Source organism: Camarhynchus parvulus, chromosome 1 (assembly GCF_901933205.1).
Source record: "Camarhynchus parvulus chromosome 1, STF_HiC, whole genome shotgun sequence".
Taxonomy (NCBI): Eukaryota; Metazoa; Chordata; class Aves; order Passeriformes; family Thraupidae; genus Camarhynchus; species Camarhynchus parvulus.
Window position 1 is genome coordinate 63,660,648 of NC_044571.1, and position 27,478 is coordinate 63,688,125.

Below are 27,478 nucleotides of genomic sequence, written 5' to 3' on the forward strand. Positions count from 1 at the left end.
GCTTTAAAAAGTGAAATAATTCAGGGTTTTAGGTACTCAAAATTATTAAAAGTATAGATAGGGCTGGGGTTGTGAAGAAGGGAGAGCTTATGTAGGTAAAGTATTCAAATGTAAACAGTCTCAAACACTTCACATCTCTAAGTCCTGTTTCTTTTGTTTTTTTTTTCTTTCCCTCCCTCAGGAGTTCATTTTATCAGAGGATTACAACAAGATGACACTAGTGAAAAGTTACCAGGGTAAGAACCATGACCCGTGTTAATTGGTTTGTATTGTCATGAATTTTTGTTAATGTTTTCTTAAGGAGTATGAATGGAAAAGTTTCCCTTACAATGATAGATTTTTTTAAACTTATGTAAGTGCTGGTTTTATCAATAGATTTATACTGTGCTTTGTTCTGAGATTACAAGAATTTTAAAAGAGCTGTTTCATGTTCTGTTTTTTCTTTTAAATGTTCCTTTGGAATATCACAGTAGACAGCAAACTGTCCACATTTGGGGAATAGGAGTTTTAATTTTCAATCTTCAGTAATCCAGTGTATCTACTGACACAACTTAGGGTAACCCATGTTTTAAGGCTGAAGCTTTTGGTGTTATATTTCAGTAGCTATCAGTCTGGTTATATTTCAGTAGCTATCATTTCCAATAACCACAATAATTACCACTGAATACTTCTCCTAGTAAAAGGTCAAGAAATGCCAGTCCATACCTTTTCTAATTGGAATCTGGTGTTCAGTAATGTGATGTTTCAGAAACCTAGCTATTCATCCTATTCCAACCTCTAATGGACACTGTTTTTGACAGGTATTTTTATAAAAGTAACAAATACATATGACAATTTATTCTTATATTTTTTTTTTGCTGTTAGACTAAGAGGTGGTATGTTTTTATATGGTATCATATATACTAAGCATTACGTTTCTGTGTAGGAGCCTCTGACATGTTAGCTTGACATTTCTCACATAGATTTTAAAATATGTTCTTCCTCATATATTTTGAGTTTTATACCTTGAAAGGGTAATTTAAATCTCTAAATGGAGGCTCTGGGGATCACTTTGTAACATTTGAATTTTACGGTATGAATAGAATCTTGATTTTTGCAGAGCATGCCTAACATGTGAGTGTTTCATGAATGTCTGATGTGTTGTAAAATTAAGCTAGAATGCCTGCATTTTTTTTACCTTGTAAAAACTGAAGAAAAATATCCAATGATGATAAAATATTTATATGTGAATCTTAAATACGATTGCTGCAGTCTGAGTGTACAGGTGTTAATATCCAAATTTGTGATTGCTCTGCAGTCACCAAAGTTTAATGCAGCTAAGTTTCAAATTGAAATGTTGTGGCACTAAAGAGAGTCAGCTGAGGTATTTTCTTCTGTATATGTAAAACAACATAGGCATGAGAACAACTTTATTGATGAGTTCTTCAGGGAAAATGCTAAAAATTTTGCAAGAGGGGAATGCATTTCTTGTCAGTATTTCAGAAAAGCCTGTTGGTTGTGACAGCCCACTGAAGGTCTGGGCAAAAATGCTCATAAAATTAAAAAAGAAAAAAGAAGGGAAATGGAAGCTGTTCTTTGTGGCTTTCTGCAATATGCCAGATGTGTTGCAAAACTTTAGAGGAGGCCTTTCGATAGGAAGATGTCGTGGAGAACCTCCATGGGTTGTCCTGGGGGGAAACCCAAGAGCTCAGATTCCCCAAATATTGGACAGCAAAGGATTCCAGTGAATGTCCACTAACATCAGTGGAGAGGTGGTGCAGCTGACCACACTCCTAACCTTCTTCCTAGCCTGTCTGGGAAGGTTTTTCATAGGATCATAGAATGGTCTGGGTTGAAAGGGGCCATAAAGATCAGTAAGTTCCGACCCCCCTGCCATGGGCAGGGACACCTTCCACCACCAGGTTCTCAAATCCCCATCCAGTCTGGCTTTGGACACTTCCAGAAATGGGGAATCCACAGCTTCTCTGGACATCTTGTGCCAGTGTCTCACTGCACACACCTGCACAATTGCAGTGAACAGTTTTCTGACAGTGCAAGGCTGGAAAAAGAAAAGAAAAAACCCAAAGAGATTCCCCACTGTTTTCAGGGCACCAATGACCTGGGACTGCGTGCTGCTCCACAGCACAGTGCCTCCATAAAGACATGCTCCTGGATTCTCCACTCTCACACCAGGTGCTGGTGAAGGAGTGTAGTGCCCCATCTGTGTGGTCTGTGGGCCCATGCTGGAGATCTGGAGTTCTGGGGAAACATTGCGAAAGTGAGATGCTCTGTGAGCTGCTGTCAGTCACAGGCTCCTGTAGTTCCATTGCTCCACACAGTGTTAGGCACTTCCATGCTCCTCTTGCTACATTTGCCTCCAACCAGAACAATGCATCTGGGCTTACCAGTGGCCTCACTGGGTCCAAAGTCCAGCTGGCACATAGCAAGGAGGAAAGAGCTATGTCTGGGAGAATATGCAGGGAAGAGCATTGTAGTCCTTTGGGTAGATATATCAAGATCCAACAGAGATGCACCTTCCTCACATGGTCCAGTAGGACTCCCTCCACAATCCTATCTGCGCAGTGCACCTTTCTCACATGGCCATACTGAGTTTTGGGATTGGCATAAGCATCTTGGTAAAACCCTGGGCAAGGAAAAATTAAAAAGGAACAGGTGATTTTGTTGGGTATGGTGGCCTTCTAGTGGTTCATTTGCTAGAAGTCTTACTTTGAAAAAGTTTTGCTTAAAGTTTTCAAGTAAGACCTTTATGTTCTTCAAAAATATTTCAGGGGGAGTAAGTACTTTTATTTAGCCTACAAAGTGGCTAAATAGTGATAGTAAGTAGCTTTGGCTGAATCATGGTGGCTGGTTTTGTGTTTGCTAGCCTTGTAAATGATCAGCAGTGCCCTTGTGCAGTGACTGGTGGGCTGTTATCATCTCCCACAATGAGGCATTATTACCAATAGCTGAGGCTACTGTAGTGATTAAAGAACATTTATTGTGGCTTGAAAGGCCATTAATATGTTGGCCAGATGATCTTCTGGTGACAGAGAACAACAGCACATGGTCCTGGTAGGGGTGTGCAGCCAGGTCTGGTGGCTTATGGAGCCTGGCCTTGGCAATGTACGTGGCTGGACATGCACTGTGGAGGTTTTGCTGCAACACTGTGTCTGGAGTTGTGAAATCTTATTTCTTTAGAGGGATCTGAATGAAGAGATGGGGGATGTGACACAGGATTAGTCAGGACTCCAGGGTGGGTCTTGTGGCACTGGCCTCCTGCAGGCACTGACTCATTCCCTTGCGTAAGGAGGAGTAGTGCAAGCATTTGATCAGTGCCATTTGGGATGCCCTGGGAAAAAATTTTTTCATTGTGTGTCTGTCTCCCATATCATCATCCCCATTCTACAGTCACAGCACCAGCTGAGGGTGTAGACAACCTCTGCTCTCTCCCTGGACAGCTCCTCCCACATTTGTCCAAGAAACATTTCCCTCCCCTCAGCAGCCTTGGATTCCAGCCCCCTCCAGCCCCTCACAGGCTGGTCCATATGGCTATTGGGGCTTCTAATTCTTTATGGCCTTCTTTACCCTGCTTCTTGCGGCTGGACCATTTTGCCATGCTCCCTCTGGACGAGATAACAGCTCCTGGTTCAGTGGGGTTTTTTTATTTATTTTTTATTTATTTATTTATTTGACACACATTTTTCTGCCTAGCCAGATTTGCAGGCCTGCTTCTGCCCCATGCTTTGTGCAGCCTGCCTGTTTCAAGGGTGTCCCTCTGGCCCTCTGCTTTCAGGCTAGCTCATGTCATGCCCTTATTTCTGCTTTCCCATAAACACAACCTCTTCACTTGTGCTTTTCTTGCTCATGCTAAGCTTTTTTTTCTTCCTGGCAATTTCCACCTCTGTTTTGGTGTTTGCTCATACTTTTTACTGTTGTAACCCCTCAGAACAGCTTCTTGCCCAACCTGCGTGGCTGTGCACTGGCCATACTTCTCAGATTTTTGCCTTTATGCACAGCACTGACCCTCCATTTCCTTTGCTGACATCTTGCTGTGCACCTCCTGGCTGCAGCTTCTTTTCTCTGGGCACAGCCTTTCCATCCTCTCTTTTCCAACCTGCTCTTTGCATAGTGCTTGCTGCTGCACTCTCCTAGAGGAGAGCAGCCACCCTGCTCCCTCTGCCTTTCAGCTGCACATGGACCTGTGCCCTTCTCCTCTCTGCTGCTTCTCTCCCTTCTGTACAGCATGATTTTTCCTCAAAAATGGCTCTCTTATCATTCTGGCTTACACAGATCTGCTCTTGCCTGGTGCCTGTTGAGAGTTTTCCTGTGCTGTGACCACATTCCCACTCCATCCCCCATCTCCATCCTGCTGTTTGAGCAGTTTTGGAATTGTTTGGTCCACATTTTTTCTGCATAAAAATGGTGATCAAATCTTCAATATGTGAAGGGCCAGCTTTTTGTTTGCTGCTTCAAGACGCTGAACCTGTATTAATCCTAGGGCCTAGACCCCCTTCCTTGCTCTTCTATCAGTTTCCAATCTTCTGATATTTTGCTTCTTTAAGTCTTATATGAGTCAAATTCCTTCTTAACGACAAATTACTTTCTATTTGCATTTGTCTTCTCTTTGCTCCTTTGCTTAGATGATCTACACTGTGCACTTTCACTTGTTTCAGATATATCTGCCATTGGCACATGTCATATATCTGCCATCAGCACATGTCTGGTTGCACCAGCTAATATGTGCTGGTGGACAAGAGAGTGCTAAATTGAAAGCTCTTTTCAGGGAGGGAAGATAAGCAAAGCTGTCATGTACACCCCATCCACCTCTTGGCAAGTACCATTTTTTATTGTCCACTCCTTTCTTGCCAGAAAGAGCTGCCTCAGCATCCACAGACACTACTTCTATCAAAAATTACAGGCCCCGTCTTTTAGAACTTTTAGGAGATAGAAGGAGATTTAGGAGAGTTGGGTGGTGCCAGCTATGCTCACAGCCAATTTAAACCATAAGAAGCTGTCACTTAGCAGTAGCATTTGCCACATGCTGATAAAACATTCCTGAACAGGCCTTGAGCAGTCTGATCTCAGCCAGCTTTGCACATCCTGTGGAAATGCCTGGGTGTCTGTGGCATTGATGGTTCACACAAGCTCCTGGAACTTTTGTGAGCCCCTGAGGTGCCTGTGGCAGCAGTCATGTCCCTCTCCAAGTGCTCTCCAGTGGCTGGTGCAGGTATTCCCAGAGAGAGAAACAGATGGGTAAATGTAAATATGAGCCCCCCAGGGGCCACTGAATTTCTTCCCAGAGAAAGCAAGGGTAGGGAGGAGATGGGATCTATTTGAAATCATTCAAGTGACTCCTGGATGGTCCCCATCCTTTTATCTGGAATGTAAAAGTGTGTGGAAATGACAGCCAAAATCTGAGGTCTTCTAATGGGCAAGGGTGAAACGGCACAGTTCACACCTGACACTTTGGTTTAGCTGCCAGTCACCATTATGGCAAGTTGTGTCAATACATCTATTGACTTTTCTGCTCAGGGAATCTCAGTCTGAAAAAGTGTGGATCAGAGCTGGTAGCTCTTGGGAGCCTCCTCTTCTATCCTACAGGTAGTTCTCCCTTGTGGGGTTTGAACACAGCTCTCATATATGCTGCATGTTTGTAAACGGCAGACAGCAGTCTTCCTGTACTGTTGAGGAGATTCTCTGCATTTCAGATGGAGGTTTGGGGCTGGTTTTTAAGCTTCTAAACATATTCAATCTTTTTTTTGTGTCAGCTTTTGCATAAACAAATACAAGCAGTCTGTTTTGTGTGACATATGTTGCTGTGTCTTAGAACAGTAATAAGGCAGTAGGGCTGTAGATTGAGGAGTATGGCATTCACCATTAAGTTGCAGCTGGGAATAGTTCTGTATGTCTTTCCAGCCACTTGTTTTATTAGAATATCAGCTCAATCAGCACTTCATGACCAAGCCCACTGGTCATTCATACAAAAAACAAGCATGTGTTCCCTTGTTTTAATGAAAACCTTTTCATGACTTTATTTTGGTAGCAGTAGAAACTTATTTCTTCAGCTGTTTTATGCATCTACCACAGCTGTGATATTTTCTTTTATTTAAATTTAATTCCTGTAACCTTTTAATGCTGAAGCTTCCCTTTGGTGCAGCATTGTGTCTGTGCTGTAACTCATTGTTCTGTTGGGGTACCACGGCCTGGATCCACCAAAACTTCACAGCAAGAGGAGCAGCAGTGTAGGCATTTTCACTGCTGTCAAAAAACTAGCTCAAAAGGGGTTTAAATGGAACCCCAAGTCGATTCCACAGTGGCAGCTTTCTTAGTGATGATACAATCATGGAGGGAAGACTTGTGCTGATGTAGAAGATAAATGACTGCAATAGGCATGGAAGGCATTAAGTCTTGCTTCCACTCTTTCTCATGCAAACGCTGAACATGCAGAGCAGGGACCTTACAAGCTTCCATAGAAGCTGATGTCAACAGGATTATTAAACACCAGCTGCTTCTGCAGGGAAGTGTGAGTGGAGGAGTTGGGTGCAGTTGGTGTTTGCAATGGTTGTCTGCCCCCATATTCTTCTCTGCAATGTGATTGTATGTCTGTCTGCTTAACTTTCAGCTCATCAAAGCAGGGTCATCATGATTCTGTTTGTCCTGGAGATGGAGTGGGTGTTGAGCACGGGACAAGACAAGCACTTCACGTGGCACTGCTCGGAGAGCGGCCAGCGGCTGGGCGGGTACCGCACCAGCGCGGGTGCCTGTGGCCTGCAGTATCCTTTGCTCAGCCCTCCGTTCTGTTTCTGCTCCTGGGCACCCAAACAGCCCTTTTAGTTTATTTGTCTAGCTGCCCTCCAAATTTTGTGCCCTGTATGGATTCAGTGCTTTGTGAGAGGAACTGTTATTTAAATCCAATTTAAAAAACTGTCAGTTCTTCTTGCTTTGTCTCCTTAATGCGTTGTGGCATATTTAGGTCTAAGCATTTTTGAGCACCACAATGGGCGATCTGCAACCTATTGTGGTCTGCTATTGTAGTAAATATGGATAGGGCCTTCATTTAAACATGCAGTGCATGCTTTCTTCAGAGAATTAATGGTAGCAAAAGTAGGTTGGTGATCAGGTCAGAGTGCCTGTGTTTATGCATGGTAAAAATTAAATTACTTTAATATAAAATAATGAGCACTTGTCCTTCACTCTGGAGCTGCTCACTATTGGGAATTTGGGTTAACTAAAGAGTAAATTACTCCAGAAATGGCACTCAGGTGGCTTATTCATGTAGAGCTGCCCCAGCTGCTTGACAATAAAAGAAATATTAATTCAGCTTTATTGCAAATGAGAAGGGAAATGGAAAAGTATGAGCTCTTAGGCTGAAAACAGAGGTTAGCATAAACAGACTTTTTAATGCCCCAGAGTGTATGTGGTATAGATGATGCATGTTTTGCTAGTTCATGAGAAGTGATACTGGCTGAAAATTATTGTTTTGATATAGACTTGCTTTATATTATCTGGTAATTCAGCCAATCTAAATGGCAGAAAGACTGAACTTTTTTTCTAATTTATTGATAAATATTTTTGAAAGCAAGATGCAAGAATTTTCTCTGTATTCCCTAAATCTCACTAGAGAGCAGCCAATTTTGACTGATTAAAACTTTTGGAGGACAATTTATTTGGGTCATCTGATTATGATAGTGGAGGGCAATGGAAGCAGTGGAAGGGAGAATCACTGGCAAATACTGCAGAAATATTTGGCATAATCAGGAACAGGTTTGGGATTTTTTGTTCTGCAGTGTCCAGTGTGCTTAAAATCAGTACTCCTTTGTATTTTGTATAATTTTGGTTAGGGAGAGGCTGGATACCATCCAACTGTAGCACTTAAGTTAAAAAGCCTGAGGATACACTCTTATGTTCATGGTGAAGGGCTACTTCAGTGGTGTTTCATAACAAAACCATGAATTGTGTCCTAGATAGTCTCATTTTTTTCTCACCCAGGGATACTGCACTATTAGTATGAACAGGTATGAGTATTATTAAGATGAACAGGTGCCTGAAAGTACACTCTGAATACCTTCTTGAGACTGGAGCACGATTCACAAGATTGTAGTACACTCATGTCAAAAGAATTAGCAAGTCATGAAAGGAATGCAGAGCTCGTGTAAATAATATGTTTTCCTCAGCATCTCCTTCAGATTTGATGTGGAAACCCGGCATGTGTTTGTTGGGGACCATTCTGGGCAAGTGACCATCCTCAAACTAGAGCAAGAGTCCTGCAGCCTTGTCACCACATTTAAAGGACACACAGGTAAGGCCTCAGGAGGAGACCCAGAAAGGTGCTCAGGAGGGTCTTCATCTGTGCTCAGCATCATAATGGTTTGATTGTCCTGTGATAAACTAGGATGGCTTCTGTCAGTGCTTAGTGCAGAAGGGACATAGCTCTGAAACTGTTCCAGCAGTTCAGGGAAGTTATATTGGTAAAAACAAGAGTGATCAGAGCTCTGAGCAGAACACGTCTATGGCAGAAACTGCCACAATCAGTAGCTGCTAATTAAAGCAGATTGAGACTTGAACAAGTTGTGGTAGTTCTGGGAGGGAGAAAAGATGCTGCTAAAGAAAAGATCTGTATTGACAGACACTTCATCCTAAGTGGAATAGGCACAGTTGGAGGCAATAAATGCTTGTTTCACTGCTGGGACTTGTGCCCCATCACCCTTTGAAAAGAGCAACCCTAGATATGATCCTACCATCTAACAGAAGAAATGCTGTCATTCCTCAGCATTTTTTCTTCATATCCCTCCTAAGTGCTAATAGCTCAAATAGCACAATGTAGTTCAGTCCTTGTGCTAGGGGACTGAGAAGATGCCCATAGCATTCCATACTTGCTTCTTTTTTAATCTTCTGGAAATTAAAGAGATGGAAAGTTGTGTAGCTCCCACTGTGACCATTCTTCTTCCACACTTTACTGCTCAATGGATTCACCTATGCAAACAGCAGTGAAGCCCTGTGCCCACAGAAGAGCAGGATGGGGTTTCAGTAGTTTTTCTAGACTGTTATTTTTCCACTGGAAGGCACATGATTGCATAGTCTTTGCCAAAGAGATATGCATTTTAATCACTCCATATTTTTTGTTGTATCTTTACATTTAGCTACCTTCCAGTCTTCCACTTCCTGTAATAAAATGACTGATGTGTGTGTTCCTGTTGCAGGTGGTGTCACTGCTCTCTGCTGGGACCCAATACAGCGAGTTTTATTCTCAGGCAGCTCTGATCATTCCATTATAATGTGGGATATTGGAGGAAGAAAAGGAACAGCCATCGAGCTGCAAGGACATAAGTATGTTCAAAGCCCTTCCTCCTGCTTTTATAGGGGAAAAGCTAAATGTAGAAGCCACATCTGGAAACAAACAGCCCAAAGGTTACAGTCTTCACAAGCCTCAAGCTTGTATGTGTGACTCCCTGGGGTCCATATACAACAGGAATAATTTGCTTATAGTAAGTTTTCCAGTGTTGGGCCCACAGGCTGTTTTAAGAGTCTGCAGAGGGTGGTGAAGGAAAGCACAACATCTGTAGTCCTGAAAGTGTTATGCCAGAGCCTGTGCCTTTGTTGGAAAGAGGAGGCTCCTCAAATGAGAACAGCTGCAGGGAAATTCTTGGGTTTTAGGTGTCAAGATTTTTCCTACCCCTAGAGGGAGCATCGGGCTTGGACAATTAATCCCTTTTTCCTCCGTGCTCTTTCACCTACAGGCTGAATTTGAAGTGATGTGCTTTTACCTTTAATCATAGCTGCCTTCACATCTCCTCAGTGCAAAGAGGCATCATCTTTGCAAGTACATTTGCACAGCCATTGATGTCTTTGAAGAAGGGTAAGCCCGTGCTGGGCATTGATTGTACATCAGAATGGCTCTAGTGACAATGACTCCTCACCTTTTAACTCTGGCAATGCAACAAGTTGGTTTTAGAGTATTGGGACTGCATATATGTGGGACTTGCATGCCAGGCTGAGGTCTGGAAAGACAAAATTCTGTGGTGGTTTAGAGCTAACAGTTTCTTACATATTCATGCATTTCTTTTGAGTGATGCTGCACTCTGCTGAGTGATTGGGATGCCTCTGGGATTTCAGAGCACTGCAGAGCTCTAACTGAAATTACCCGATCAACCTCATACTCTACCAGTGGTGCTTGCTAATGCATCACCGCTTGATTTATTGCTGTGGAAATTAGTTCTAATATGAAATTAGCCTCTGGACCTTAATCTGTGAGATGGCTGTCAGCTGGAGCTGTACAACACATCATCCTACACATCCTGATGGTGCCTCTGGTGTCTGCAGGCAGGCACTGTGAAGGGTGGCCCTGTTGTCCCAAGCTCTCCCATGAATGCATTCCCCTCTTCAGGTTCAGCTATAGGCACAAATAAATGTGTTAGCATGCAAGTCCTTTTGGCAGACAAGACCAGTGGTGGTAGCAAAGGAAACCAAATCTTGGATGATTTCCAAAACCAAAACTGTGGATGATTTCCAGTCACAGTATGTTTGGTTCCTCTGTCTTCACAACCTTGTTTTTTTCCATAATAGTGTTGTACAGTCTTGGTTTCCCAGGTCATAAACAGCCTGAAATGAGGCCTGAATTTCTTTCTTTTATGAAGGACTGAGCCCATCTTTGGGAGTTTAAGCTGAATTGTTCCTCCCATGTTGTTTTCTCATTAAAAGAAGAAACAGAAGCACCTAAATTTTCCACCTTACTGTGAGAAGGTTTAGGAACAATTTAGTGTCATTTCTACATTATATTTCAAACTCCTTATGCTTGTTAGTGTCAAAAGAAAATCTTCAGTAGTTTTTCAGTGATTCATTTCTAGATGTTGCAGAGATTTACAAAACAAAGTTGTTACTGACAGTCTGCCAAGAAGGTATCTTACCGGGGCTGCGTTTATGCATCCAGATGTGCCTTCAGAAGCTGCAACCTTGTTGAGGTTTCCCAGTGCAGCTGGGACCTCCTATCCCAGGAATAGAAAAAACAGTTATCAGAACAGGTCTTTGCTTTTGTTGATGCTGCCCAGATGAGCAACACTCTCATTCTGGTCCCAGTCTGACAGCAAAGACTGATTTGCATCTGATGGATGCCATGTGCAATGAGTGGTGGAGGGAAACATATGGGCAAACAAATGATTTGTACTGCTTTATTGATACTCTGTGCTCACTTGTGCAGTAGCCATAGGTGGTTGATTGCTAACTGTCTTGTTTCTTTCTCAGTGATAAAATTCAGTCTCTCTCCTATGCTCACCACACTCGGCAGCTCATCTCCTGTGGTGCAGACGGGGGAATCGTCGTCTGGAACATGGATGTTGAGAGGCAGGAGGTAGGTGCTTAGTTCCTGTCAGTTTGGTCTGAAGCACTCCTGGGAAGAAGGGGCCTTTCTAAAATGTGCAGCTTTCGACCTAAACAAGATCATTCCAAGCTTTTAAAACGTTTCTGGACATGCTCCAGTTATTATACAGCAATTACGCCGTGCCTTTGATAATATGGTACAGGGGAAATCGGCTGGCAGAAATTTGTATTAAATAGGCTGCTAGATGGCTCTTGCTCATTACATTATTGCTCTGAAAGATATTCTGTAAGGAGGGTATTGAGATGCTCTCCTGTGTTTTTCAGCACGTCATGAGAAATATCAGTTCAGATGTAAATGGATAAAATGATTGATTCATTTTGGTTTTAAAAAAATAAAATAAGAAGGTTCTTGGTCATCTCTGGGAAAATGCAACCCAGCATTTTTTTCCTTGATAAGAGGGCATTTAACTAAGATTTCAAACAATTGGTCTTGCTTCCCTCTGGTGTAACCACATAGAAGTGGGGTAGATGAGGGCTTTGCTGATCCAGACAGTAAGATTTCACCCACACATTCCTCATTGATTTTGTGCTTCATGGCCAACAAATCTGAGCGGGTGCAAAAACACTCCCCAGATCTTTGGCACTGTGGGAGCAACCCCTACTTGGCAATTTCTGAGTCCTGACTCAGAGGGGGGGAGTGAGCTCTATGCTGGCTGAGTCAGGCACCAGCCCTGCTTGGGAGCTTGGCAAATCCTGGTGCCATGAGTCACAGCAAACCTGTGCCCTCTTCCTGCAGGGGGTAGGTCAGAGGAAGGCTTTTGACAGTGTGGGCTTTCAACAGCTTTGCTGGTTCTCAAGAGTTGTGGCCTGCATTGGATTGAGTATGCCTCCCTTGAGGAAGAAAAAGCACTAAGTGGAAAACTTGATTTTAAAAAACTACTGAAGTAGGCATAGGCAGAAACTGAGCTCCCTTTTTAATGTGAATTAGCATTCCAGTTGACTCTCTTTAATTGCTAATCCAGGGGCCAAGTATGTCATCAGCTCCTAAACTGAAACGAAAGCAGAGCAGTTTCCTCCTTCCCAACAGATGTTTCCTTTTTGCTGCAATTCAAACATCCAGAAATGAAAACCTTTATTTATTTGCTGGCTTCAAAAGGCTACAGTAAGGGTTAAGATTGGCTTGTCACCAAATAGGCAGGAATGCTGTGAGAAGGCTGGTTTAAAATATAGAGCAGGAATATTATTACCTAAATAAAGGCCAAGCAGCAGGTGCTAATGGTGCACAGCTTTTCCAGACTATGGCTATGTGGGCTTGTTCTTGTTATCATCACACAGCAGGGTGTTCTTGGTGCTAAACCATCCCCAAAACATGAATCTTTGAGATTTTAATATCAAACCTTGGGTTTGGGTCCTAGATCACTTTCTTTTGGATTTTGGCTTTTGTATCTTTGCTCTTATTTAAGGATTTTCTCCATGTGATACATGCTCAGTACTCATTTTGTTGCTATCAGACTTTCCCACATTACTGAGATTGTGTTAGAGTCACTTAAACCATTTTAGCCCTTGATTCTTTATTTTCAACTCAGTTTTTAAAAAGCTGTAAGAAGATGTTTGAAAGGTGCTATAAGCTGTCTTTCTGTTTGACTACAAAGTGGTTATTTGTCACAAACAAAATGTTTTCTTCATCTGTAGTGTTCAAATGCCCAAGAGATGGAAAGTTATACACAGAGACGTAAATCTGTAGGCATTAAAAAGAAAGACTGTTGTGGGTAGAAAAGACAAGGCTTTTCCCCAGCAGAATGAACTGCCTTCAGAATAACTGGCAGAAGAATATGAAACAGGTGATTGCTTTATTGCTGGGAGTCAAAGCTATCCTGGGAGCTGAGGGTCTCAATCCATCCCTAACTTACTTTGCCTGGCTTTTCTATCGTTTTTAGTTCTTTATCTCAGCTGTCTTTCTTGCCATTTTAATTTGCAGCATGTGAGAAACCAGTGGCTCTGACAAGACAACTACAGTTTGCTAATAGCACTTCCTCACAAAGTGTTAAACAGTATTTAGTGTTTATTTAAATTCATGGGTTGATGAAGAAGAAGAGCTTGGGTTTAGTCTGGGTCTTAGGCTGGTTCAGGTGAATCACATCTTTCTCATCTCTGTGTGTGATTTGTAGCATGGGCACCTCTGACATCAGGAACTCCTCTTAGGGTGTTAAAGAAAGAAAGAATGTGAAAACCTCCGACAACATCAGCATTTCCCATAATTTCCCTTTCTGTTCAGATGATTTGCTTGGCTACTGGAAATACTGATTGACCCCAGCTCCCACTAGAGGCAATAACAGATGGTAAATGCCGTCCAGAAAGGACAGCACAAAATACTTTTATATAGAATTGGGTTGTTTCTGTGGTCTTATTATCAAACTCTTCTTCATGATTGGGATGAGAACTGTTCTTTCCTTGTCCTTCAGAGCTCAAAGCAAAGCCAAAAAAGACATCTCAGGGAACAAATATCATCTTGTCATCATCAACAGTCAAAATGGCACCTTGGGAAAATGGAGATATTAAATCAAGCTTGGCTGGCCATATTGCCAAACCGCAACACATCTTTTTTTCCTGCCCCTAGGCTCCCTTGGGAATTTTTCTGCTTGTTGCTCACTTCATGTTTATGTGTGTGTGTGTTGCAGACCCCAGAGTGGCTGGATAGTGACTCCTGTCAAAAATGTGACCAGCCTTTCTTCTGGAACTTCAAGCAAATGTGGGACAGTAAGAAAATAGGCCTCAGGCAGGTTTGTATGTGCCCTTCAGTGTGTTAACATGGGGCTATTAAGTTTTTCTTTCATAATGGATTCTAGTAACCTTTTTGCCCCTAAAGCATTGAGAATTTGCATTTTGTTCTTCCACTAAGTGCTCAGGGGTGGGACAGTCGGTTCCCCTCTGTGGCTTGATTTTGTGGTTGAAAGAAACACACTGAGTTTTTTTCCAATCAATCCCAATAGCAAAAGCATGTATTAGGCCTTGGGCTGAGTATATCTGGGGCCTTCCATGACTTTAGCCATGGGGGGTTTTGCTCATTGTTAGTCAGATAAGTTACAGAAAGAAATTTACAGCTGAATTTTGGAGATTATGCTGGAACCAAAGCTGTTTTCAATGAGATTAGATAAACATCTCTACCTGCTCAGGCTGTATTGGGAAAAGCTTACTGGTCTGCTTGAAACATGCTGTGTTTTCCTGCCTAGCAGGGGAGGGCTGCAGATTGCAAACTTTTACTGAAGGGGTGTAGAAGTGCTGCAGGTGCTCCTGGAACTTGGGAGATGAGTGTCTGGGGCAGAGCTGAGCTGCATCGTGTCTGACTGGAGTGAGATGGAAGAGCCAGCAGACCTGAGCAGGGACCTGGTCTGGGTCTGTGGCCTGAGAAGTCTTTGTGCCTGTTGTGTCTGCAGCATCACTGCCGGAAGTGCGGGAAAGCCGTGTGCGGGAAGTGCAGCTCCAAGCGCTCCTCCATCCCCCTGATGGGCTTCGAGTTTGAAGTGAGGGTCTGCGACAGCTGCCACGAGTCCATCACAGATGAGGAGTAAGTGTGGGCACTGAGCTGCATTGCACTGCAACAGGGGAAACTCCTGCAGCTGGAAGGGCCTGGGGGGCTGCAAGGCTCCAGAGGGAGCAGCCTGGCACGGTGGTCCCTGGGCTTTCGCAGCAGGATAAGGAGGAGACAAAACCAGAAGGGATAGAGAGCCCCTCACCCCTGTTCCTTTCATGCCAGAAAGGTCTCAAAGTGCTGTTTAAAAAGTGATTGCTGAATTAATGGCTTACAGCAGCAGTTAAATATTTTTTTCCCCAATAGAGAACATTTTGGAGGGAGATCCTGCAGTTACAGTTCTTGCTGATTTTGGATTTTTTTCTTCAGGCGGGCGCCTACAGCCACTTTCCATGACAGTAAGCACAACATTGTTCACGTACACTTCGATGCCACCAGGGGATGGCTGCTGACCTCGGGGACAGACAAGGTCATTAAGGTAGGAGCAAGGAATGTGCTCCAGCTCCTGTGCTTCATTTCCCTTCCCTCTCCCGTGTGGCTGCAGGATGTCACACCTGCCTTCTTCCACCCAGAGACTTCTCACTTGGGATTGGGATTAGGATTTCTGCCCAATAGACCAAGGAGGTCTTGGTCTATGAGGTTATTGCCTGAAGGGGCTGGGACAAATGCTCACTGTAGCTTTCCCCTGAGGAAGACCAACTGTTTTTCAACATGCCAAATCTCAGTGTGGCTAGATAAAGAAATAGCTAAAATAATTACTAAGTTATAACAATTTGAATAATTAAAAAAAAACTTCACAATGTGTTATGATTGTTTTGATCATTGAAGTTACTAATGTAGTGGGAGTATTTTTGGTTTCTTTTAAGGTCAGCTATGAACCTGGCTCATACAGGTGAAAGCAGAATGTCATTTCATCAACCTGGCTCATACTGGTGACATACAGAATGTCATTTCATCAACCTCCACCACTCTGACATAAGTGCTGGAAAATTAAATCAAACTTCTTCAGACTTGTTGCATCCACCTCCAACCATGTTGCCCCTCTTAATTAAAGAAAAAAGGTGTAAATTATATTATATAAAGGGTCTATTTTTACTCTATTTTGTTGTCTTTTGCCATTATTCATTATGTTATTCTATTTTATTGTATTTAACAGTTGTGGGATATGACACCAGTAGTGTCTTGATGTTACATCAGTGGAACTCGAAAGGTGATATTTATGGAAGAAACGGATTTCCTAACCCCAATTATACTGCAGAAGATAGATAACACTGGGCACATACGGCAGATGAGAAAGGAACTAATGTGTTTACAACAACTTTATGTCCTCTGCTTGATCCAGGCTGAACATTTGCACGAAGACTCTTTCCACTTCTTCTCAAAATATACAAGAAGGTATTTTTTTAACTAACAGTTTGTACGATCTGACTTTGGTTGTCTTGAGTTCATTTGGAAAAATCTGTGTGCAGTGCAACTTTTAGTTTTTATATTTCAGTATGTCAAGATACTTGCTGCTTTGTACAGAGGGTTCTTGGGTTGTGTCTTCCTCTGTGAGTTTTCGGTGTCAACAGACTGCGTAAGGCAATTGGCTCTCCCTGCAGCCAGTACCTGCTGGTTTGGGATATTTCTGCTGACCATGCTCTCTCCAGAGGAGGAAATCCAGGCATGGTCTCTGGGTGCATCACCAAGGAGCTGATGGACTATTGCAATTCCTAAAAGGGCTCTACCATCTACTTGTCCTAGTGGGCATCATCCAGAGAGCATTCATTGGTCTGTATAATCTTCCTGCCTCTTCCTTTGCTACACAAGTCGCAGAACCAGGAGTCAGGTTATTCAGCAACTGATTTGTACAGAAAACTGAAATAGTTTTCTAGCTCAGAGCATTCTAAGGAGCACACAGACTTGTTTGAGTTTGATGATGCTGACAGTCTGATTCAAATGAAATTATTGGCAACAGGAACTTTTGTGAGTGTGTGCATGGAGGGGGACAGATCTAAAACTGGTCTAGATCTGAAAAGTCTGGTTTATCTCTACCTCTACCTCTACCTTGCACAGCAACATTTCAGAATTTATACCTGTCTGTGTTGTTGAAGATGAATTTTTTTCTTCCTGTTTTCCACACGGTTAGTCATATTTATTTTTTTAAATGCTGATGGTTTTTATTAATTTTCTCTATAGACCCAGAAGTGATATTGCTGAATGATGCCCATTGTCCTGTTGTCATACTTTACAGTCTCTCTTAAAAATAAACAGTATTTAAAAACCTGGATTGACCAAAATTACCTTTTTAGAATGACATTGTCAAGGTGAATAAACTATAAAAGCCACTTTTTCCAAAGGGACCTTCTCTGAAGAGCCAACTCTCCATTCCATTAATCCATGTTACTTCTTAGCATGGTACTACTCACACACTTCAAAGAAACTGGTGTAGAGAATTTGCTCTGCAAAGGCTTTCCTGCATCTCCTGTTTCAGCAGGCCTTGTGGTTGTAGCTATTGTGGTTGCACCACATTGGTGGTGCTCAGTCTTGCCCTGTTTTGGACTTCCCTTCTTCCCTCTGCAGTGGGGAGGCCATGACATTTGCCACTTCAGAGCACACTGCTACCTGGAGAAGCCTTGTGGTCTCTTTTGAGAGAGAATGCCAAAAGCAAATAAAGCTTCTCCTTTGTTTGTCCAGCAGCAATTCACTTTTGAGGGAAAAAAATATGGTTTCCTCAATCCATGGCATTAATTCTGGTCGAGTGAGCTGCTGCAGTAAAGGGTGAGTGGAATTCTGTGTGCACATCACAGGACTGCTATGTATTTTCAGGGAAGATTCTCTTCCTGAATATCTTGTAACCTGTGATGAAGCATTTTGCAGTCATGTTCTCTGAAATAACACCACCTTGGGTTCCTGGTCGTACAGCCTGTTGTTGTTTCCCCTCTAAACAGCATATTTTAAAGCATATTGTCAAACATAATTCACACAGTACTATTATTTTTCCAACTTGAAAGTTGTTTTCTCAGTCTTCCCACGTTCTCTCCTGGAAACTAGATGCTTGTTTTCTCTTGGAACGCTTTTCATTACACCTTGTGCATGTTTTCTGATGACTGAAGCATTCCTGGCTGTCAAGGCTATGCAAGATGAGCAAGTGGCCTGCCATATTTCATTCCAGCTGGAGAGTATGTACAAAGCTTTGCTGGACTGTGGTGTTCCATGTTCCCTTGGGCTCAGGGCCTTTTGGAGAGGCCTGACTTGTGCTGTGCAGGGAGTCCATCTCACGGTGACAGAATCACGGGCACACCGAAGTGAATTTCAATTGCTGTTTCGTGCTCGGTTCCTGAGGAGACAGCAGTGGCACCAAGGCTGGGACTGCAGCATGAATTGTGCTCACACTGATGGAGTGATGGAGTCAGCAAGCTGAGGATCTGCCCCTGGGTCAGCACCTACTTCTGAATGTGTAATGTGCAAACAGAGATGAAGAACTGATTCCAAAGGAGACTACATTTGAGAATGACTTGTTTGGACTGTTCTGCAATAAACTCGTGGCCACTCGCCCCTTGTCTTCCAAGGAGTCGTGGTTTCAGTGCTGCTTATATGTGAATGTGGGGTAAGCAAAACTGTTTTGCAGAATTTTCCTAGGTGTTCTTTCTCACTGAATGACCTGCAGGGTTATCTGGATTTAAGCTAAACATCTCCTTATCTTGCAGTCTCAGGACAAGCTGCTCTGGGCTTAGAAAATTATATAAACTGCAAGTGAAGCCGAGGGGTGAAGGAAAATTTGTCCCTTTGCAATGCCTTCAAGAGCTGAAACATAGAGATTATGAAGGGAAAATAGATTCATCTAATTCGAAAATTCTTTTACTTTCCAAATGAAACAAGAAGGATTTGACACTGGGAGAGTTAAAATGCCTGCCTTCCTCTTCTGCTGCATTAGAGTAGCAACCTCAGTTTCTTCTGTCTGCTAGATGCAAACCAAAAGGGATCTCTGTTGCCTGGTCCTTTTTTTTCCATTTTACTTGCCGAATAAGAAATCTGAGCTTTTTTTATGAATTGCACTATTTGGGATGGGAGGAGGGGGTGTTTTGATACAGGTGTAAACTATGCAGTGCCACATACCTACACACACTCTTAAATGAAGCCAAGCCCCCTTTCCCTGGGGCTGCTGAAGGGCAGTAGCTTTTAGTGATACCTCATGCTGTGACAAGGGCCACACAAACAGTGCTAGCTCTCTCTGTTCTGCACATCAGAAAAGGTGATTTCATTTCTCCCTTAGCTGGTGCTTCCTTGTGGGAAGTGTTCTCCAGAGCATCTGCCTGCTATTCTCAGTTTTAAAATGAGCAGTGTCCGTAGGGCTTAGGCAGGTGATGGGGCAGGTGCTGGTCACATACACAGTGCCTGAGCAGCTTGCTAGAGTCACTTGTGTCCCAGGTGGGGCAATCTGAGCACCAAACTTCCATCTTTTTAAGATGAAAAATATTTAAGTGAAGGGAAAAGAATGTAGGCATCTGCTTGCAATGTAGCATTGATGGTCCTCCCATCCAACTTAACATCATGGTTAGATGTTGAAACAGAGCAGTACATAGCTAGGGCTACAAGTCAGCCAGTCTGCCAGAGGATAATCCTGAGCAGTGACACTGGTGTGCTCAGCTGTGGGCACACTTGTCTGCAGCTGCTTTTTGCAGCCAAGCCCAGGTGACCTCCCTGCTCTGTCCTCCTGAACTTGAGGCCATCCCCTGAATGTCAGCATGTGGGCTCTCAGTACCTCAGTAGTGGTTACTGCACGTTGCCTGGGGATGGCATCGGCATCCCCAGTACTGGGAAAGGGAGGGAGGTGTTCCCTCTGAGTGGGGAAATGAAACCACTGTATGGAGTCCAGCAAAGGGCCACTGAGATGGTGAAAGGTACTGGAGCATATCTGGGAGAGCTAGGACTGTTCATCTTGGAGAAAAGAAGGCTCAGAGGGATCTCATCAGTGTGTATAAATGCCTGAAGGGAGGGTACAAAGAGAATGCACTGGTGTCTAGTGACAGGACCAGAAGCAATGGGCACAAACAGAAACAGGTTTCCTCTGAACATCAGGAAACAATTTTTACTGCAAGGGTGACTGAGCATGGGCACAGACTGGCCAGGCAGGTAGTTTGTGGGTTCTCCATCTTTGGAGAAAAGCTAACTGGACATGACCCTGGGAAACTACCTCTAGGTAACCTTGCTTGAGCAGGACCAGATGACCTTTGAAGGTTCTTTCCCATTTCGGCCATTCTGTGATTCAAACTCCACTTAATGCCTGTGTCTACTCTATTGCAGAGAGAAGGAAAAAAATAACTATCTTTCCTTAAATCTAAACTACTACCAAATTAGTTACTAACAAATTAGCAAATATTATGTTTGTCTGGCCTTGCTGTTCCAAACAGGATTTACATACCAGCAACCAAAGTTCTGTTTTGTAGCACACAGGAAACAGGGCTACAATGTGTGGTTTTACAGGCCATGTCTTTTCCAGGAGACCACATCGAGCACATGGGATGTTTTCAATTAGGCCTTAGAAGATGCAACAGTAACAACAAACTTGATCGTTTTTTCAGGATGCATTGGTGTGCCGAGTCCCTTCAGTGATGACCTCTTACGTAATATTGAAGAAGACAGAGATTTTTCTCTTCAAAATTGCATCTTGTGAATGTTGGCAGGAAATCTTTGCTCCTCAGAAGAAAAAAAAATGTCCTTAGTTTGCCAATAACTTGAAGTTCTGGGATTTGAGATTAACTTTGTGTGATCACATGTGACTTCTCATTGCATTTTCCCAGTTTTGGGATTTTCCCTTGTGACCAGTCTTTGGCCATCTCTGAAATTTTGTTTGCTGCAGGACACATTGTACTGCTCAGAAGAGAAAGAGATTGAGTTCAATTGAAATTGCTGCCAAGTAGGGACGTTGAACTCAAACCAAAATGAAAACAAGAGAGCACAGTCCTGGCAAAATCTGTGCAAAGAGGGGATACCGAGAAAGAATGTTATCAGCATACAAACAAAACCTAAAAAAACAAACCAAACCAAAAAGCACCTACAGTATAGAAATGAATATTCATCAGAGCTGTATAAAGCCAAACCTAACCCCCATCCCAGTACTGTAAGCCAGCCAGCAGCCATGGTCCAGATCCAGAAGCCACAAGGAACATAGAGTTGTTCCAGTCTATGAAGATTTGACTTCCATTTCTTGTTCTTTGGTTCAATTACCAAATAATATTTATCTTCCTCAAGTAGTTTTTTCAGGACTGCATTAAATGCATAAGCACTTCAATATTAAGAGGATGGGGAAAAGACACATTACTACTGAGATGGTACAGAAGAGGTGTCAGGCCTTATGAAGATAGTCTCTCCAGTTATTTGTTCTTTAGATATTAAATAATCTGAATTTATTAAAGGGTTTATCACCTTTATACTTATATTTTACCACAGGTCAGGGCTTCCTTCAGATGTGAAAAACCTATTGCTAACACCCCTATTTGTCCTGTCCCAAGAAAATTCTATGGAGTTGCCACAGCCAAGTAATTAAGGAATTTTCACCAATAAACAAATTCACAAACTCCTTGCTACACCTTTGTCATTAGCACTAGTTTTGGCTGTGGTTCAGCTTTCCAAAGGCTGAGCCTTGTTTCTGACTCTGGTAAGTTGTCATACTGACCAATACCTCATGGGCTTTGCTGTCTTTTTGATTAGAGGGATTTTATATGAAAAAAGCTCCTGCTGGCTTTTGTTCAGGTCAGTGTTTTATAGGAATGCTGCTCAACAAGTTGACTATCTTTTCTATCAACTACATTGTAACACTTTCCAGTACTGTTCCATTATGTAAATAAGTGTCTCCGATGTAGCTAAATAAATTGTGATATCTTAACCCCACTAAATTAATTTCTATCAACTTTTGGCTATTTCTTTTCCTTCTCTATGTGTGGAATGAGGAATTTGGTTTATTGAGTTTTGACTGGAATCATTTACCTGCCTGTTCTGTGAATTGTCATAAAACTGACAGCTGTTGTATGGACATATCTTTTGCCTGTACAAATTCTTGACCTGAGTGCCTGGCTGGGTGAGCAGCCAAAAGGAAATGGTGTCTGGGCAGCAGAGGAATTGCATGATTTTGTGCATCACTCCAAGGCTCCCTGTGGATTGTGGATTGTGAACTGAAAAGTAAAGGGAAGATGCTCAAGATTTTAAACCATTAAAGAAAATGGCACTTCCTGGGACCTCTCTCCCTGAAGGTTGCACAAGTGCAGGTTTTACCACTCTTCTCCTATAATATTTTTATCTGTGAAATGGCACTGCTGGTACAGCAAACATTTGAGTTGTATCTCTTGGCAGCAGGGTAGAAACCTGTCCTGCTGAAGACCTTTGGCCAGGCTGACACTGTGCTCCTTCATAAAGCTGTGCATTACAGAATCACAGAATCACAGAATTTCTAGGTTGGAAGAGACCTTTAAGATCATCGAGTCCAACCTATCTTCTAACACCTCAACTAGATCACGGCACCAAGCACTAGATCCAGTCTTTTTTTAAAGACAGCAAGGGATGGTGACTCCACCACCTCCCTGGGTAGATGATTCCAGTATTTGATCACTCTTTCTGTGAAAAACTTCCTCCTTAATTCTAGCCTGTAGCTCCCTTGGCACAGTTTGAGACTGTGTCCTCTTGTTCTGTCTGTTGTTGCCTGGAGAAAGAGACCGACGCCCAGCTCACCACAGCCACCCTTCAGGGAGCTGAAGAGAGTGATAAGGTCACCTCTGAGTCTCCTTTTCTCCAGGCTGAACAACCCCAGCTCCCTCAGTCACTCTTCATACGGCTTGTGTTCCAAGCCCCTCACCAGCCTCATGGCTCTTCTTTGGACACACTCAAGCATCTCAACATCCCTCCTAAACTGAGGGGCCCAGAATTGGACGCAATACTCAAGGTGTGGCCTCACCAGTGCCGAGTACAGGGGAAGAATGACCTCCCTGCTCCTGCTGGTCACACCATTCCTGATACTGGCCAGGATGCCATTGGCCTTCTTGGCCACCTGGGCACACTGCTGGCTCATGTTCAGCTGGCTGTCAACCAACACCCCCAGGTCCCTTTCCACCTGAGCATTAGCTTCTGATAGAAAACACACTTCCTTCAGAGGAATACATAATTTTTCTTTATCTGATGGCTCCCTCTAGAGAGAGGAACATAAATACTGCCCTACTGCGCAAACTGAAGTTCTTGGATTTGATCACTTTTAGTCCCAGAAGTGTTTTTTTTGCACTTGCTCCCTGTCAGATTTGGTGCCTTTTCAAAGCCTTTCTCTCATTGTCTAGATCAGTGCTTTTTGGGAGACTGCAGGAATACAGAATTTTCAAGTCACCTTAGTTGCATTTTAAAATTTTCTCCTGTAATCAGTTGCTGGCTCTGCTCCAATGTGCCCAGAATTACCTCTCCTAACAAAGCAAGAGATGGAAGCCTGAGACAAACAGAGAAATACTGTGAGCTGAGCTAGGGAAGATGCAGAGCTGTGCTCTGCCAGAGTGGAAACTCCCTATCTAAAATGACTGTGGGTGGATGTTGACCAGCACTAGTTTTAGATAAGTATGATCCAGTGTCATGAGATGGGATGCTTTATTTTTGCAGGGAGGGTGAGAGAGTAACATACAGATTGAACTGCTTCATAGCCGCCCTCCTCCACTGTTCCAGCAGGTTGTTCCCTGGAAGACCAACTCCATGTTCACTCTCCACTCACCAAGTTCAGCACTGTTTAAGGAAAACTAGTACTGCTTCAAGTGCCATGGCTTTTAGAAAGGCTTTGTCATTACAAAAATACAAACTAGTGCTTGTACTGACAATTGAAATGGCTGGGACTATCCCCCCATCCAATAAATTTATTTACATTGAGGTTTGCAGGATGAAAGATACAGCAGAACTCCCTTTGAGTCCAGGCAGTGCATATTCAAAATTCCACCTGAGGCTTGTTTAACAGGAAGGGGAAGGGGTGGCCCTGCTCACACCTTGTTCCCACTGAGTAGAACACAGAAGCTGGAATGCGTGTTACTGCAAATGCCAACAACTGGTATTTGCAGTTTACTCCAAAATTGTGAGGTATTTATGGGAGTGCTCCCATTCAAAGGCAAACAACAAACAATTTTTTACACCTTTAATCAACAGCAGGTTGATTTAGTTTATTGAGGTTTTTTAAACAAGGAATAAAGATGACCCAGAAATGAAACTAAAGACAAAATGCAGTTTACAAAATTGTTTGATACCTGTTACACTGACCTCCTAAAATTTTCATCCAAGAGAGAAAAAGAAGTTGCAGTGGCCCCTGCATCACGGCAGTCAGTCCTGCTGCACTGATGATGGGCCGTGCCTTTCCATTAGGATGTAGGGAAATGACCAACTCCACATGTGCTCTGTGGTGGTACATTCCTGTGCAAGATCCCTGAGAGCAAAAACTTTCCAACTAGGTGACTTCACAAAATGAAGAAAAATATAAAGCCATCAGAGTGAGGTCAGAGTCATAAAAGCCTCAAAGCTGCCACAAGAAGTGTTGGGCTGTGCCTAGACTGGAAAGGGTGGCAAGGGCAGCTGCCGTGCTTGTCATTCCATTCCCATGAACCAGGTGTGCTCTCAAACTCCCAGTGTGCACTGCTTAACGAGGACCTGTGCCACCTTCATCTTCTGCTCATCTGTCACTGGATGCTGTTTTTATTTTGTTCATGAAGTTTTAAAGTGGAAGAGGAGACTGAGGGGGGATCAAATCACAGTCTACAACTTCCTTGTGAGGGGAAGAGGAGGGGCAGGCACTGATCTCTTCTCTGGGGTGACCAGTGACAGGGCCCAAAGGAATGGCCTGAAGTTGCATCAGGGGAGGTTTAGGTTGGATATTTAATAAAGGTTCTTCACCCAGAGAGTGGTTGGGCACTGAACAGCTGCCCAGGGAAGTGATCACAGCACCAAGCCCAGCAGAGTTCAAGAAGCATTTGGACAATGCTCTCAGACACTTGGTGTGACTCGGGGTGTCCTGTGCAGGGCCAGGAGTTGGACACCATGATCCCTGTGGGTCCCTTCTGACTCAGCATAATCTGTGAGTCTGTAAATGTACTCACTCACAAGAAGGTGCAAGTCACTCTAGATTGCATTAGACAGATCCTCTCGCTGGCTTGCAGCCACATGCCATGTTTGCTCTCGTGGAATCAGGCTGAAATAAAGCATCAGCAGGACCATAATACCAAAGTGTGTGGCACTCTGGACTTTGTTTCTACTTGCTGTTTCTGTGGTTTAGTTCTTTTTAAATCAGAAGTGCTCTTAAACCATAGCATGTTGCTCTTAGACACTGTGACCAAACTTTGATTAAAGCAGTTTTCTTGACTGGTTTCATTTTTAAGCTGTGACAAAAAATGAAAAATATAGGCTATTCAAATACACTAGTGTAGAATGTGGACTAAAATGTGTTAAATATATACCTTTATAGTGCACAGTTTTTACTTTTATGAACTATTTAAATACCAGTCATTAAACTTTTCTTCTGTACTGCAGAGCTGAGAAGCAAACTGATGTAAATACTAAATAATGCAAATGTTTTTACTAGCTTTGCAGCTATTGGGTTAAGAAATGTAGTTAGTATATATGCTTCCAGCCATGCTCTTGTTTTGGGTAACTGTATTTAACAGCTGAAACCACAGAAAATGTTAATACCAGATTTGCAGGAAATAAACCTCTGTACAAGCCTTGCTGTTGTTTTCTTTCACTGTAGTGCAAGAAGGGGTTAAGTTTATAAATGAGGCAATAACTTGAATGCTGACCCAGCCTCTTCAGGAGGAGCTGTGACAGCCTGACTTGTCTCAGCACTGCTTATCATGGGAAAATTTTTGTCAGGGCCTCTCTGACAGTAAAGTCTTTACTTCTAAGGAGATTGACAATAGGCTGAAAAAAGGAGATTTTTCTTAAACTGATACTTAATAGGAGATCTTTGAATAATGAGGAAATACCATCAGCCAGGAGGAAACTAAATTACGTAAAGCAGACAGAAGGAACTCACCTCTGTCTATCACCAGTCTTTAGCTGCCAGTCACTGCAGAGAGCTCAAGAACATCTGTGTTATATTTGTGTTTAGGTCCCTGGTCTTACCACACTGGTGTAAGCCTCATGTGAAACATTGCAGCAACTTGGCTGGTTCTGGAGGCAGCTGGTTAATAAACACACTCAGTTCAGGAGAAAAGGTGTTATACCTTTGTTAATAATAGTCTTGGCTTTGCAGTAAATCTGAAATAATTAAGACAAAATGAGTACCACCAGGAAGTCTTAGTCTGAACTGATTGTCTTCGGCACTCTTAGAAAGATGCAGCACTGTAGGTGGTGCTTCTTAAACTAGATCCAGTGAAAAAGCCCATCTTCCCCTCTACCAATTTACAGTGAGAAACTCAGTGAGTAATTCAAATGTCCACAGATCAGGCAGGGTGAATCCTGTCCTCTGTGTCTGGAAGTAAACACATCCAGACAAAATACAAGCCTCTGATCAGGAGGTGGATTCTCCTCTAAAACCTGTGCCACACCAGTGCTCCCTCCTCCTCTTAATCCATTCACAATGATAAAACAATTCCCTTTAATCTCTCAAAGAAATGGCAAGCAGATACACCTTAGCATGTTGTTTCTTTTTGTGCCTACAGTCATGCAGCCATTTCTCTGCTGGATCCAGCCATGTCTGGGTGTGTTGTGTTGAAACCTCCTACTTCATGGTATTTTGACATAAATGGGATAATATTTAGCCCTGGCTCCATAAAGTAATGTGGAAGGCATTTGGCAGTGTTCCTAAATTCTTGCTGTTTAAACATGAGGAAGCAGATCATGTCTGCATACCAGCACTAATTTATAGAAACTAAAGGCTGTGAGGAATCCTTCCCTTTAAACTAAGCAGGCTCTGCAAGAGACTTTCTGCATTCCCAGTTACAGGCTTGAGCCCAATCACCCTCATGCAGTAAAGGAAGCCACCAACCTATCAAATACAGCAGTTAAAAGTTGTGTAAAACATTCCCACTTCTTTCCTGAAGTCCTTCACAAAGGCTACTGAAAGTATGCTCCTCTGCATTTCTCTCTGCTGAGTGTTTTAAATTATTCTAGGTAACTTTACAAAGTCTCAGGGCTTATTTTAATGCCTCTCAATTTTTCTTCCAATCCAAAGAACACAACCTTAGTGTGTCTTGAGGCAGCAGCTGCATATTCACAATGGGAGAGACTTGGCAGCACAGAAAAATTACACAGGTGCCACTCTACCACCTCATTATGAGAACACCTGAACCTAATTCATTTTTAACAGGCCTATGGCATCCTACCTCCCCTCAATAGCAGATTACTGTGTAATTAGAAGATTTTGTGGTGACACTGTGTCAGCAGAGACCCTAAATTCCTGGAGAAGCAGGTTTAAACTTCTGGGAGAACTCTTCCAGCACTTCCATTAGTTTCTCTTCATCCTCTGGTGGACTGTGGGTGTATGCTAGGGGTAAGTGTGTAGGGACTGGTTGCCTGTCTGGAAGAAAAGAAGAGAAAAAAACAACCTTATTGTACATTTAACTCTCTTATAGCAGAAAGGAGGTTTTTCTGATAGACTCTGTACTGCCCAAACATACCTCATGGTCTTGAAGCCAGGAAAATTGACCTTCTAGGTAACTGTAAATAATGCTA

General features: G+C 42.9%; 2 protein-coding genes across 2 annotated transcripts in view; one reads left to right on the forward strand and one right to left on the reverse strand.

Annotated features, from left to right (window-relative positions):
- WDFY2 (WD repeat and FYVE domain containing 2) overlaps positions 1-17,088 on the forward strand; it is a 60,719-nt gene extending 43,631 nt beyond the window's left edge. Inside the window, exons 4-12 of the mRNA XM_030954759.1 lie at positions 182-236; positions 6,602-6,752; positions 8,166-8,278; positions 9,180-9,306; positions 11,218-11,323; positions 13,971-14,072; positions 14,727-14,857; positions 15,191-15,299; positions 15,978-17,088. Coding sequence (XP_030810619.1) covers positions 182-236; positions 6,602-6,752; positions 8,166-8,278; positions 9,180-9,306; positions 11,218-11,323; positions 13,971-14,072; positions 14,727-14,857; positions 15,191-15,299; positions 15,978-16,007 — 924 coding nt within the window. The 3' untranslated portion in view covers positions 16,008-17,088. The remainder of the gene's footprint in view (positions 1-181; positions 237-6,601; positions 6,753-8,165; positions 8,279-9,179; positions 9,307-11,217; positions 11,324-13,970; positions 14,073-14,726; positions 14,858-15,190; positions 15,300-15,977) is intronic.
- A 7,661-nt stretch (positions 17,089-24,749) lies between these two features.
- DHRS12 (dehydrogenase/reductase 12) overlaps positions 24,750-27,478 on the reverse strand; it is a 28,089-nt gene continuing 25,360 nt past the window's right edge. Inside the window, exon 10 of the mRNA XM_030949514.1 lies at positions 24,750-27,323. Within this exon, the coding sequence (XP_030805374.1) occupies positions 27,196-27,323 (128 nt within the window). The 3' untranslated portion in view covers positions 24,750-27,195. The remainder of the gene's footprint in view (positions 27,324-27,478) is intronic.